This window comes from Acanthisitta chloris, unplaced genomic scaffold (genome assembly GCF_000695815.1).
Source record: "Acanthisitta chloris isolate BGI_N310 unplaced genomic scaffold, ASM69581v1 scaffold28957, whole genome shotgun sequence".
Lineage (NCBI taxonomy): Eukaryota > Metazoa > Chordata > Aves > Passeriformes > Acanthisittidae > Acanthisitta > Acanthisitta chloris.
Genome location: NW_008681488.1, coordinates 83,310 through 97,100, shown reverse-complemented (window position 1 = coordinate 97,100; position 13,791 = coordinate 83,310). Strand labels below are relative to the sequence as shown.

Here is a 13,791-nt window from a genome sequence, read left to right as displayed (position 1 = left end):
ATGCCTTTCCTTCTTCTGTGGCTCATCTTTTGTGATCTTCCAAGGAGATCTCATGTAACTGGCAGTTTATGCATTGCACGGGGCTCAAGCGCCAAGAACACGTTGGTTCTCCTAACCTAACATCTCTGGCCTTAATGTAGGCATATCTGGGTGAAACTTCATGTCTCTGAAGCTGAACTGAAGCATAGGAAAATCAAAAGCAAGCAAAAAGACCCACCACAAACAGAACAAAAGCAGCCACTGGAGTCTAAACAAGCTAACATCTCTGTAAGCTGCTGAGTTCAGGGACATTTGGTCAATACAGAAAATGAGTAAGTATTACCACGAGCAGTGGTTTTCCTGGAATTTTTGATTGCCATGACAAGAAAAGATTAAAACACCAGTTACATTGTGCTAGACAATCCACTGCTGGTGGCAATATACATACTGCTAAACTGGGGCAGATGTTGAGTGCATGCTTGTCTGAATTTTGCCTACAGCCAATTACCATAGCTAATATGCAGTAATTCACTCACATGAGTAAGTTAATTTAACATTTTTTCTTTGAATAACAGACTTAGGACTGTACTTCCATCACTGAGAAGAATGTATCCGAATATTTCTGTTTGGAAAGTTAGGTATAACAGTTGTCAGGTCTCCCTCATGGCAGTGAGGAGAGGCAAAACATAGGTGACGACTGCTGTTTGCCCATATGCAAGTTATGCCACTAAATAAAGACAGAACCTAAAGTACATATTTCTCAGTGTTTACCATAAAGCCTAAATACTACAGCTCCTCCCTCCTGCTTTCTCAGAACTGGGGCACAATCAGGTAAGGAGAAGTCAGTGAATATACATGGTCAGGAGGTTTTCGCATGGTGGAAAGCTCCACCACGCTGGTAGCCAACAAGGCTGCAGGGGAAACACATGGCTCACATTCAACACTGCCTCAGTGCACCCAGAGCCAGCACAGCTCCAACATGGAGCAGGGTCTTGGTGCTATGCAGCACATGCAGCCTTTGGTGCATGTCAGGCACACAAACCTCACCCAAGCAGTTCTGCACCAGGCTGGGGAACTGCCTCAGTGGTTCATCACAGTTAATGAACAGATCACTAATTTATCACACTCCTGGTCTACTAAGAAACCTGGCTGTCTGCCAAGATAGAGGGGAGAAAAGACAATGTGGCAGAAAGAGAACAGAAAAGTGTAAAAAAAGATAACATGGAGGACCAAGGAATTAAAATGCAGAGTGTACAGTGTTGCACATATTGCAGAGTCAGACAGCAGCTACATGTTCTCTCCAATGATGAGGCATGACAGGAAGTTTAATAAGAGAAGAAAGGGGTTAGAATCTCTGGCAAAATCTCACTTTCCTTTCTGGAATGCATTAATAGTCCAATATTTTTGTCTCCCTCATCCTCACATATTGCCTTAATCATTGCTGCTTTTCAACATGTCCCAGCTAAGCATCCAACATCTCTTGTCCGTACTTTGTGCTGTCCCTCTCCTCCCCTGTTCCTGAGAGAACTGAGCATGCTTTGCAGGCATGCAGGGATGTCGTGGGTTTGCTTTCAGAGAAGACCTAGTTGAGAGAGTGGAGTTGAGATGGTGTCTGCAGCACCCCACTGCTGTGTTGCCAGCAGTCCCACTCACCAGCCTGCAGCAAACACTCATGAGCGTTGTTTCCTAACCCACACCACGTCCCAGGCACTGGGCAGTTCCTCTGTTCCTTCAGTAAGGGGTTGCTGGCCAAATGATTCAAACCTCTTACTTTGGACTATGAGCAGTTTGCCTTAGGCCACCAAATGCCATGATAAGATCAAGGAACTTAAAATGTGACTTAAGGTTTTTCAGAGCTGTGCAGGATACAGGGCAGAGGAGAGCTGTGATGTCCTTGCAGACATCTGAGTTGGTGAAGACATTTTCTGTGCTGATATCCTCAGATGTGGACATCCACTGACACTGCAGGGAGCAGGCAAGTGATTATTCTGATGATATCTAGCATCATCAGAGCACTCTGACACAACAGTATTACAACAGAAGATGGATCACATTCACCAGAAAAAAATAATCCAGATAGGAATTTACTTCCAGGCATTAGATTTTAAGAAGAGTATATACTGCTTGCAGGCTTCAGACACCAAAAATCGCTCTCAACTCCTTTACTCATTTCCTAAGGAAACTTAACTCAGGACTTAGGCAAGTTGAAATGCTAAATGAGTATCTGTTCATAAGAACAGACTCTCTTAGTTGTCTCAAAAAAAGGAGAGTCCTGAAGAAAAAAACCAACAAAAAAGGCAAAAAATCACCTCAAACCAAAACCACCCCACAAATGAAAAATCACTGAACATAACTTCAACACCAGGCATACATTCATTGGTTTCATTCAACTAAATCTTCCAGGAAGCTTTTTGACTTCACTTGAGTTTTTTCCCTCTGAGCAGATACTCCAGTTTGCTGGTTATCCATCTGCTTCAGCTTTACAGGTTTTGCTGTCCCTTGGAAACTTGTTGACACACAGCCCAGTGTGCCCCAAAGCAGTGCTAAAGACATCTGTGAGCGTTGGAGCTTGATGCAATGGACAGCAAGGCTGTGGGGGCTGCAGGTTACGTCCCCTTGACACCAGCCCCAGCACAGGCAGGAGAGGGGCAGCAGGGAGAGCTGTGTGCCTGTCCTTTTAGCAATCCCTAGCGATAACAGGGTGCATGCAGGGAAGGGGCAGTTGATGTATGAGGCACTTGATAGTCCCTGGGACCTCTGTAAGAATAAATTAGACTGTGAGCAATGGCACGCGGTCTTCCAGCTTTGTGAGTGCGATCCTAGTGAGGGCTGTGATAATTATCACTACCTCATCAGTGCTTATGGGGAGTTTGAGGATGCAGAGCAGCTCCCAATAGGCAGCACAGATGAAGACATGCTCTTTTGAGGGTGAGGAGAGAGTTGCAAGGACAGCTATGCCAGGGGCTCTGCAAACGGTCTCTGGCTGGTTTTCTTCACTGGCATGGAAAAACCTACGGGACTGCCTTGCAGCAGCTGGAGGTAGATCAGCCACAAGCAACCTGTACTGCAGACAGCAGCACTCATTTGCAGTTTTCAGGGGAAAGCAGGCACAGCAGGAAGTGTGGAGCTTTACAACTGTGCACAAGGATGGATGCAATTGCAGAAGCATTAGCATAAGACGAATGCATTTGCACCTACAAAGTGAGCCCCTTTCAGTGGTAGAAGTGTGTCAAAAAATTATGTGAAAAATTGCAAAACAATTAGAAAAGAAACCTGCTTTTGAAATTGCAGCCTGGGTCCTACTTCTGAAGAGTCTTTCATCTCTCCTCTGTCTCTGAATTCAGAAAGGATTCTCTCCACATTTGAGATCATCTGTCTCTCTTTTTAATAGCACTCTAATTATGGTTATTTATTAATAATTTATAAGGATGATCAGGCCTTTCCCTTATCCTGTGTATGAAGATAAGACACAGTGATTTACAAGCCCCCCCTTTTCCTTGAGCCAGGTCAACAGCCCCACACAAGGCATCAAAATGTTAAAGAATGGTCAAGGAGGAGCTCTACAATAGTATTTTTTCCAAAATGAATTCCAGAACAGTTTCTTCAGAAATACATTCACTACCAATGACAAGGATAGTGATTCATAAGCCATAAAGCCTTGCGAAGGCAAGATCACACATGACAACTTTCCATGTGTTGGGTAGCTCCCATTTTTCACTGTGTCAGTTTTCTAATGTGGATTCCCATAATGAAGAAAGTATTTCCTTAGGGGAGAAAACTCATCGAGATGCTGAGCCTTCTTCCCAGTGACCAATTGCATGTCATGAAAACCAAGGTCTGACACCAGCTGAGGACAGGAGCAGCTGGACAGGTATGGAAACCTTGCTGCTCGGCAAGGTCCCAGACAATTTTTACTCACCTCTAGTGTAGTCAATACAATCTTCTCAACTGAAGAAAAATAAGCCTCCCACAAGAACTGTGTCTGCTGTCTAAGTGCTAGGATTTTATCCTGATGGATAGACCTGATTGTAGAAGGAATCTGTAATACAAGATGTAATATAGTCAGAAGATTTAGAGAACAACACGATCTCATCAAATTAAGATGCTGCTGACAAGCCCTCTCCTCCATTAGTGAGCTGCACAGCTTCAGCACTCCTGTCCAACAGGGATGTGTGTCAACAGTTAAAGCCTTGATGTAAAACGAATAAGACACAACCCTTTATAACCTCTGGCATTGAATACAGAATTTTATTCTGCTTTCTTTTACTTTTTGGTTTGTTTATGGTAACAGAGTTCCCACCCCTGCTACAGAGTTGTGGTGTGGCACAGTAAGGAGCTCCTCCTCCATACATCCCTCATTCTTTTCATCCCACAAACCTAATCCCCATGCTCAAAGTATATAATAGGGATCTGGAATTGCCTTTACCACAGCACTAAGGAAAGTGCACTAAGGAAAACATAACAACATCTTAAGTAAGACTCCACTTTTTGGGAGCTTGTGGATCAAACTGCATTTTACTAACTACCATAGGTGGAAAGAATAACATCTTCCACAGCACCTGTTATTCACAAGAGAAAACCCTGCTTTTTTTTTCTTTTATCTACACATTAATTGTAGTATAAATTGCTGTACAAATAAATCCCAAATTGTCCTGCTGCAACACTTTTCCATAAAAAAATGTAACTAGATCAGAAGAGGACGGCTTCACATTTACATCTTTCTCCATCCTCATATCCTTCTTCCACACTGGAGTGAAACTAATGTATGTACATCCCACTCTAACTTAGGACACTGACCAAGGCCTCAAGTACAACACTTGGACAATGTAGGCTGACCTTATCAAGGGAACTGAACTGCAGTTTGCTTCAGTTACAAGGGCTACTCACAGCACCAGAAAGGCAATTAGGGCATGTTGATGATTTGTGCTTGTTTTTTCTAGGAATAGAGTTGTGCTTTTGCACCCACATTTTTGTGATTTCTAACTGGAATCACAGAATTGTTTAGGTTGGAAAAGACCTCTAAGATCATTGAGCCCAACCTTTAAATTAGGCCACCTTGTTCTCAGACACTCGTTGCTCATATATCTTTTACCTGAGTCATTAGCTGTAAAAGCATATACCTGGGCTGAATGTTGGTTCTTGTGTATCCCAGCTTATTTCAAAGTGTGCCTATATCCCACCACATCCTACCTTTTCCTGACCAAAAGACACTTTGCTTATTCCTAAAATATTCTGAAAAGTGGCAGGGATCATTATTTGCTTTCATATGTTCCCAAATCAAATGATTTCATGTGAAACTTTTTTCCTGAAGAAAATTTAAGAATTTAAGAATTTATATGTATGAAGTTTCCACAAGAATCGGCAAATTCTTTACTGCAGAGGTTGCAACCAGGTCTAGACATTTTGTCCATGGCTCCACCTTGTACAGTGTCAGATGGGACAATCTTTGCTCTCTCAGTCCTTCAAGCCATTGACCATCATCTTAGAGACACTGCTAATACAATACAGAATTTGAGCTTATGAGAGAGTTAGCACTGCAGCAAGGTGGAGCAGAAGAAAATGGTCAGACTGCTGAAGATGCTACTTTATGTTCCTTCACTACAGGCCCTTTAAGTAAAATGTAGGTTTTTAGGAAGAATATTCTCTGCAAAGCTGGTAGGAAAGAGAGAAGCTAAAGCCATGTATTAGCACATGTCTGTTCGTGATGTGTTCCAATAAATAGAGGGATAATGAACATTACCTGTACTGGCTGCACACGTGTATTAATCACACCCAGGAACGTTATCAGTAGCAAAGACAAGACTAAAGGCACTTTACAGTGGCAATACAGCATTTTTTCAATGAACTTAAACATTTCATTGCAATATGTGCAATCTTGTGTGTGTGTGTGTGTGTGTGTGTACGTGTGTAAGCAACAAATAAAATCAATACTCATTCCCAACTATACCTTTTGAAAGGGAAGGCTGCTCTGACTGTGAAGGTTACTGCAAGAAGTTATGATTTTAAACACCAGACCATGCAAACACAGTGTCAAGGTTAAAAAGGAGCAGTTGTACAGGATCTGTAACAACAGCTGGAAAGAAAAATCAGAGCTCCCATTTTAACTGCATTTGTCTATTAGTTATTAATCTACTTGTCTAGAAAGACAGGTGGGGAAAATGATGTATTAACACTAATCTGGCATGATTACACTGGAATTATTAGAACCTTAATAAAAGGTCATTTCAGCAATGAGCAGGGGGGAGGCAAACCCCACCCTGCACAAATAAATGCAGAAAGGCTGGATTAAGCTCTCCCAGTGCTATGATGGGGAGAATATGCAAATAAAAACATCCGAGTTGCTCTGAAACAGGAAATGAAAAACTGTAACATAACAAAAACATCTCCCTGAGCAGACATTCAGGCCCTCTGCCAGCTCTTTAAAAACACTGTTAATAATGGTGCAGTAGCTGTTCAGTATGGAAGCAGCTGTGAAGGGAACGAATGGCACGTTACCGGAAAGCATGAAGATCAGCAAATTATTATTATTTAAAGAGAGAAATAATTTTGCTTAGAAAAATGTGCTGTCCACAGAAGCAAAAATCAAATGGCCCTTTTATATTTGTAGCTTGTACCACATTAACTAGAACAGGCAGCACTTTGCAAGGCTGGCTAGGCCAGCTCTTCACAAATATTTACTGCTTCGGACAAATTAATAGAGATTTGCAAAGATACTTAGTTTTGGGGGTGCCATGACAGCTGTACCTTTGAGGGCTTCTCTCTGTGGATGACACTAAATTCAATGACAAAAACCCCTCTTTTTTAGTGGTTTTAGTGGCTTCTTAGTGGTTATTCCATATCTTGTGAGCCTCAGCTTCATGCTGGGCAGTGGCATTTTATTGAATGCCATTCTGGCAATTTTTCAAGAACTCCTAACATCAACTTCTCCACATACTTTACATAATGTATTTACATTTTAAACCCAGTAAGGTAACTGAAAAAACCCCACTCTAATGAATTTAAAACCAAAGTAGATGCTGAGGGTAGCAGGGAATTTGTAACTTCTCAGCCTGCTTTTGTTCCATGATGTCAAGACTAACAGTAAGTGACATGAACACTGCTTCAGAAAGCACACGTCAGAAAAGGGACAGATTCTGCTTCCCATCAAACTGTTAGGTGGTAACTCCTGCCTGAGAAAACGCCTGCTTTCCTGAGGATTCCCAGTGCTGATGGGACCCCTGAGTAGTAACTATTTCTGCAGGACTGGAACAGTACCTGCCCTCAAATGTTTCCTCCTTCATCGCATACCTGGACCAGGACAGCTCTGCCTCAGATTGGCATTCAGGTGCTCCACATCAGATGAGATTTTATAGTCTTTGCAAATAAAAATATCTTGCATTTAAGAATGTGGCCTGGTGGCTGCAATGACCTTCAGGTCAAAAAATGAATGATGTCATATTAAATGAGTTCACAGCCAGTGTGACACAGACAATCCCTTCATGATAAAAATTCTTTTACAGCCCTGACCTTTTGGATTCATCTTCCCCGTCCATTTAGATGGTGGCAGCAATAATCAAGTGATCTGCTGAAGGCCGTGGTCTTTTTCTTACCTGTAATAACAATCTCTCATCGCCTATGACGGCAGCTTGGTTCCAATCAATCACTTCCGAGAAGGGCAACTCCCATCCATTGCTGAGCATAACCGGGACGCAGGCAGCCTGCACACGGGGCAAGGCAGGGGTTAGTGGGCACCCACACTCGAGGCAAGCTTTGAGTTCTGCACCAACACCATGACCCCTGTTTTCTGCACAAGCTCAGGAGAGGCAACATGGCACAGAATACCAGAAGCCAGAAGCCACAGCAGGGCAGACCACGTGTTTATGGCTTTCCATTTTGTGCTTAATCATATGCACTGCAAGGTGGGGTTTGCACAGAGAGTGGTATTTGCAGTCTAGGGCTTACACTGCCAGACGAGGGCAGAACTGTTAAATGCTGCAGATGCAACACTGGAGAATTTCATACAACATGGTATGGTATATCCCTCGCTGCTTTGTGAACCTTTCAGCAGGGAACAACTCCCCTAATTTTTATAATATGTTGCTAGACAACCCAACAGAAAATACAGGTCATATTTAATTCCAGAGCACCTTTCCCACAAAGGAGAAAATTCCTTATCCTGTTTGATTTCAACTCTCCAAACAGAGGCAACTGCACAAACACAACTTGTCTGTCATTACCTGTCTACAAAAATAAGAATTGGTTTAGGTCTTAAAACAAACACAAAGCATATACATTTAGTATCTATTTCATACCAGTATGATGTAAACTATTTAATCTTTTATTATTTGCACAAGTTCCTCTGCACATACCATTTGCTAATATTCAGTAAATAGGGCAGTATTTCCATAAACAAATGATCACCATTACGTTCTGGTCAGCTGGATCACAACGTAAGATCCAAACCAAAAACCTCCTGATGTGATGAAAGATCCTAATACCAGAGGATTTTCATTAAGACTGTGCTCTGGTTCAGTTTCTTTTGGATCAAGCCAAGCTTAAGTGCTCTGTGCTTGGTGCAGACTAGGGTTCAGACCTCCCCATACCTCCAAAAAGATGGTATAAAGGGGAAAGTTCCAGACTGCTGTACCTTCCTTGGTAACATGCATCACACAGCACCTTAGACCGGTCAAGTCTGCATTACAGAGGTGCTTATCATATATAGAGAACTGTCACGTTCTGTAAGGAAATTACATCAGTGCATGGAAAACAACACAACCAGAAAACACTTAGCAATGTGTTTTCATGTTTAAAACATTCCACTAACGTGGATTAGGTCTTTTAACACACCCTGCATCCAGACAGAAATTGGGAATCCATCATAATTGGTGAATACTGCTGCTAGCCTGCTAGGAAAATGCTCAGTGCCTGAATTTTATCATTGACCTGGAGCCTCCAAGTCCTGTGCAGTGAAGTATGCTCCCTGCTTTCTCCTCCTGAGACGATGTCTCTAACAGAAGCTGCATGACTTGGGGACCAGATGAGGGAAGAGCTGATCAGTGCTCTTCAGGAGGATCTGAAGTGACTTGTCATCCCATATAAGCCAGTCCCATTTCTTCCTCCAAAGGGACTGGAGAGGGAACAGCATTTTGCAGGCTATTAATCTTCTCCTGAGTAGGAGAAAGAGGTAAGTGACAGTCCAGAACTTGGATCTCAAATTTGAAAGTAGGTGCCGGGTTCAGTGGTTAAACCTAAGTGTTCAGAGCATCTAGGGTATCCAAGAAACCTTTAAAGGCTGGCAGACATGACATGGGATCTACTGGAGACCTTCCAGAGAAGCAGCAGAAAGCTAGAAGGGTACCCTGAGCTTCTAAAACAACATCACATACCTACAGTTAGGTAGCTGAATCCTGCTCTCCATTGCAGGAAACAATACTCTCTAATAATGGCTTGGGCATTTTGTGGTTGATTTGGAAAAGTGATGTGATGCTATTCATTAATAGCTTTACTGTCAATGCTGGGACAAATCCCAAATGGCAAAATATCTCCTGGAGGCAGGACCCTGTCTTCATCTGCCATCTCAAAGAAACCAAGAAGTGCCTCAGCATCCCCTCCTCTCCACTCCAGCCCCCATGGAAATCCAGATGCCAGTCCTAGAGGGGAGCTGCAGCACCTCCCAAGATGCTCTGTATGGCTGACTGAAGATCCAGGACCCTAGGGCTGAGCTGATGCTTGAAAAAAGAAAAAACCAGTCACACTGGCTACAGCCAGAGTAGGGCATTGTCAGGCTTGAACACTGTGCTGCCAGATGTGCTGCCACAGTGACTCCAGAGCCCCTCTTTGCACTGCCCTTTGCAGCTGGTCCACAGCATAAAAAGGAGACCAGTAACCAAAATGTTTGTAAAAGGTGAAGGGGATTCAGGTACTGTCCCATACAGCATGTGAGCTCCCTGAGATCAGCCTATATCCACCTTCATGAGAAGCTTCCATCTGGAGCCTTACCACCTCAAGATCACATTCTGCATGTTCAGCAAGCACCATCTCAAAACTGGCAATGCATAAGCAGGTCTGTTTTGGCTAAGTGAAAACAAAAAGCTATTTTTACTGCCCCAGGGCTTACTTGTAGAGGCCAGTGTCTCCCACGGGAAGCCTCACAGCTTGATACAATACTGCTCTAAACCGGGCCAACCTCTCATCCTCACCACATCCAGGGAAACCCTTTTCCTGGAGGTAAGGCAATACAACCTTCAGATGAGCTCAGTGCTCAGCCCCTCCTGGGAAGAAGCTGCCAATTGCTCCAGAAGTATGAATAGAGGCTTTCGCAAAGTGGATTACTGTCCGCTAGGGAACTGAAACACATTTCCCTCCTCCCCACCTCCCTGCTGTTGCACACTGAATTGCAGACAGCGTTGCCACTGCAGCTCTTACCTGCAAGGCTTCCAGAAACCTGAAAGAGCCAAGCCTGCGGCCACGGGGAACCAGACAGAAAGTGGCATTGTGCAGCATTTCACGGTAATCATACCTAACAAGAACAGGGGAGAAAAGAGAAAATTCAATTAGCGGTGAGTCCTAGAGTAACTGGGCATGAAAATGCAAACAGCTGTTGAGACACATCTGGATAAAATCATCCCCAACCAAGACCCTTCACCACCAGGTTAAGTAGCTCCTGCCATGCATGTGTCTCAGCCATCTCCCTGCCTCCTTTTGCTCATCCTCAGGAGCTGCCACCATGGGAGAGAGCTGGGGAGGGCAGCAATGAAACTGGTAAGGAAGGAAATAATTTTGCCTTTGCAATAATAACAGCTGTGCATGACTTCTAGCAACAAACACACATTAAATGTTTGATACCCAAAGCATTGTTGTGGCACTTCTGCGACCTTGATTTCTATTCAGATTTAGCCAAAGCCATGCACAGCTGTGTTCATTTCTGTGCAAGAGGTTTGTACAAAACAAAAAATATTCAAACTATGCCAAAGAAATCTTCCCTTATCAAGCAGGCACTAAAAAGGGAGAGGGGTTACAATGACTCAATCACTCACTTGGTGGTTATTGTTAAGTGTGGTGAGAGGGATAAACTGCCAAATTTTGGCAATTAACCACATAGCTGCAATGACCCCTGCTCCTCCAAATTAAAACTAAGTGCTTATAGACACTTTTGGGTGTTTTTTCCGATTCCATCAATCACCACAAAACCATTCACCAAAAAACCACATCAAATCCTAACAGTTTCCAGCCTGTTATTAGCTAATTGTACTTCTGGCAAACCCATGGAACTGTGAATGGCATCGACCTCTTCTGAGTCAAAAGGATCCAGATTGCACACCCTCCGTTCTCCAGAGTGTCCTGGACTCTGCAGATACATGTTATTTTGACAGCAGCTTGTAGCACGGAAATTTTCTAACACTAATAATCTAAGTTTACCATGGCCTGCAGGCAGCACAATTTTTTTTGTATGTGTCTATGTGTATGTATACACATACATACATGCATGATTGTATTTTATACAGCAAGAAGTCAGGATCTACATTTGTATTCGCACACAGGCCAGACAGATGGGAGTAAGCCAATTTTCAATTATAAGCTCCGTTTTTAGGAAGAGACATCTTGCAAAGGCCCATTTGCTTAAACAAGCGTGTATAGCTAATTTGCACAAGAAAAGGTCACTGTGAATGGATTAAGATTATCTCCACTGAGAGTAAAATAAAAACCCTCATTGCATTAATTAAAACTACAAAACAGACTTCAAAGTCCCCTTTTATTTTTAAATCCTATCTCAACTTTGGTTAAAATACATATATACGTCTTCTGTCTGAGTGGCAGTAATTTCTTTTTCTCTGTGTGGGATAGATACTGGCAGCCATGTCCCAGCTCACCAGCCAGCACTGACACAGCATGCAGGGGAAAATATTAGGAAACTGGAATACCAAAAAAAAATATAGAAAAAAGTTGCCATTTTTAAGCATTCAGTTTTTATATATTGAGAGGACTGAGGCTCATTGCTTTCACTGTATGTTGTATGACAGAAAATGTTAATAAATACCAAAAATAGAATATGCCGTAGGGCTAGAATATACCAGTCAGAAGTTCCCCATCATTAGCTAGCTAAAAATGTAAAATCCTGTAATACCCCAGAATGCAACATTATCCACAAAATGTCGATGGCAAAACCAGAACACAAAGGAAAGCAGAGAGTGAGGCCACTGCAAGTGAGCCCTCCATATCCCAGCGACGTCTGGGATTGGGCACCTTTTTTCATATCTAACTTGCTGATAATAGGAGAGATTTACAAAGGAAAAAAAAAAGGATTTTGCTGACCACTTTCCACCTGGAAACCAGTTCGCATCTTGCTTCCATTTGTGTATTTTAAAATTTAACATGTGATTTATTGCTGAGCTCTGTAATAGCACAGTTCATGGTCATAAAGCAATTTATCTACATCACATGTACACAGAAAGCTGCATTCCAACCTTGATGTATGGGCATAAAATTTCTGCTCTCTTCAGGAACAACCCACAAATACAACAGGAGCAACATTCGCCAAGAGGTGCTGCAATGAATGAGCTACACCAGAGATTCTTCTATTGAACAAATTTCCCTGCAATTTCAACCAAAATGATTTAAGGTGACTCAACAGGATCTTTGAGTGCAGTGATAAGGGACCGATTTCCAGTTTAATTCCCTAAAAGACCACTCCAGGATCAAGCATGTATTTGAAATCCTTAAACAAAAGATGCTAATTTTACTCCTACTCCTTTATGGGTAGCACGCAAAGCAATAGGGGCACTCTGCCTTAGCTGGAAGACAGAAGGTGGCCCAGTATGTTTAAATACAAATTCAGAAACACCTTTTACACAATACATGCAGCCAGCCACAAATACATAAACATATCTGTCAAGCTCCAAGCATAGCTTTGTAATTTGAAGCATCGCTTGTGGAGGAAATCATTTACATGTACCAAACAATATTTCAGAGTTGAGCTTTCAGCAGAGATCACTTCATGTTTTTCTCAGAGTACCAGGCAACATTTGGAGGAAACCTTGGCCACAAAAACATCACCTGGTGAATGAAACTCCAGCCCACAGACCATGGTAGGGACAGAAGGAATCAGAGCAACTCTTAGTTTCAGAATCTTTCCTGTTCAGCCCAGTAGAAACTATGCATACAGCAGGAGGTTTGAGCTTTGCCAGTGTTTTGTCAGGCAGGGAAAATTGTTTGTGCACAACTGGTACTTTTTTCTGCATAGAAAGCACACAGCATACACCTGAAACCATTTCTGCACTTCCCTTAACTCTGACTTGAAATACTTTCAGAGAAGTCAATGAGAGAAACATTATGATTAAACATAGGTATGTGAGTTAAATTTTTGCTGGAGTCAAAGTTTCTCCTTCACTTGTCCAGGAGAGAAATTAGAGCTGGCATAAACTTCCAGGAACACCCTCTCAGCTAGAGCAGGATACTTGTACATAAAGCACCAATCTGGCATCTACTGCACTATCAGTATTGCATCAACGATGGGCTTGATTTCCTCAGCATCTCCACTGACTAATCTCAACAAGACCTCAGGGAGGCAATGAAGTATTATAACCCCACTCACAACTGGCGGAGTGAGTGGGCCTTAAGCTCCAGAGAAAATAGTCAAGTGTTTAGAAGAGGTTCTTCCAGAGCCTCTTCTTATTCTTCTCCCCCGGCAATGGAGATTAGATCTGTTTTCAGAACTACTTATTTCCATTAGCTGGCAACATCTGAAGATGGCAGGGACATTTGTTACAGCCTTCCAGCCTGTGTAGCTGTGGTTTCTGCAAACATGGAGCTGCCAGCCTGTGGGGGCAGCTCTGC

At 42.7% G+C, this 13,791-nt stretch overlaps 1 protein-coding gene across 1 annotated transcript in view; it reads right to left on the bottom strand.

Annotated features, from left to right (window-relative positions):
* EXT1 (exostosin glycosyltransferase 1) overlaps positions 1-10,477 on the bottom strand; it is a gene marked incomplete at both ends in the record, with an annotated part of 25,042 nt that extends 14,565 nt beyond the window's left edge. Inside the window, 3 exons of the mRNA XM_009078131.1 lie at positions 3,899-4,018; positions 7,569-7,676; positions 10,384-10,477. Coding sequence (XP_009076379.1) covers positions 3,899-4,018; positions 7,569-7,676; positions 10,384-10,477 — 322 coding nt within the window. The remainder of the gene's footprint in view (positions 1-3,898; positions 4,019-7,568; positions 7,677-10,383) is intronic.
* Positions 10,478-13,791: the final 3,314 nt, after the last annotated feature.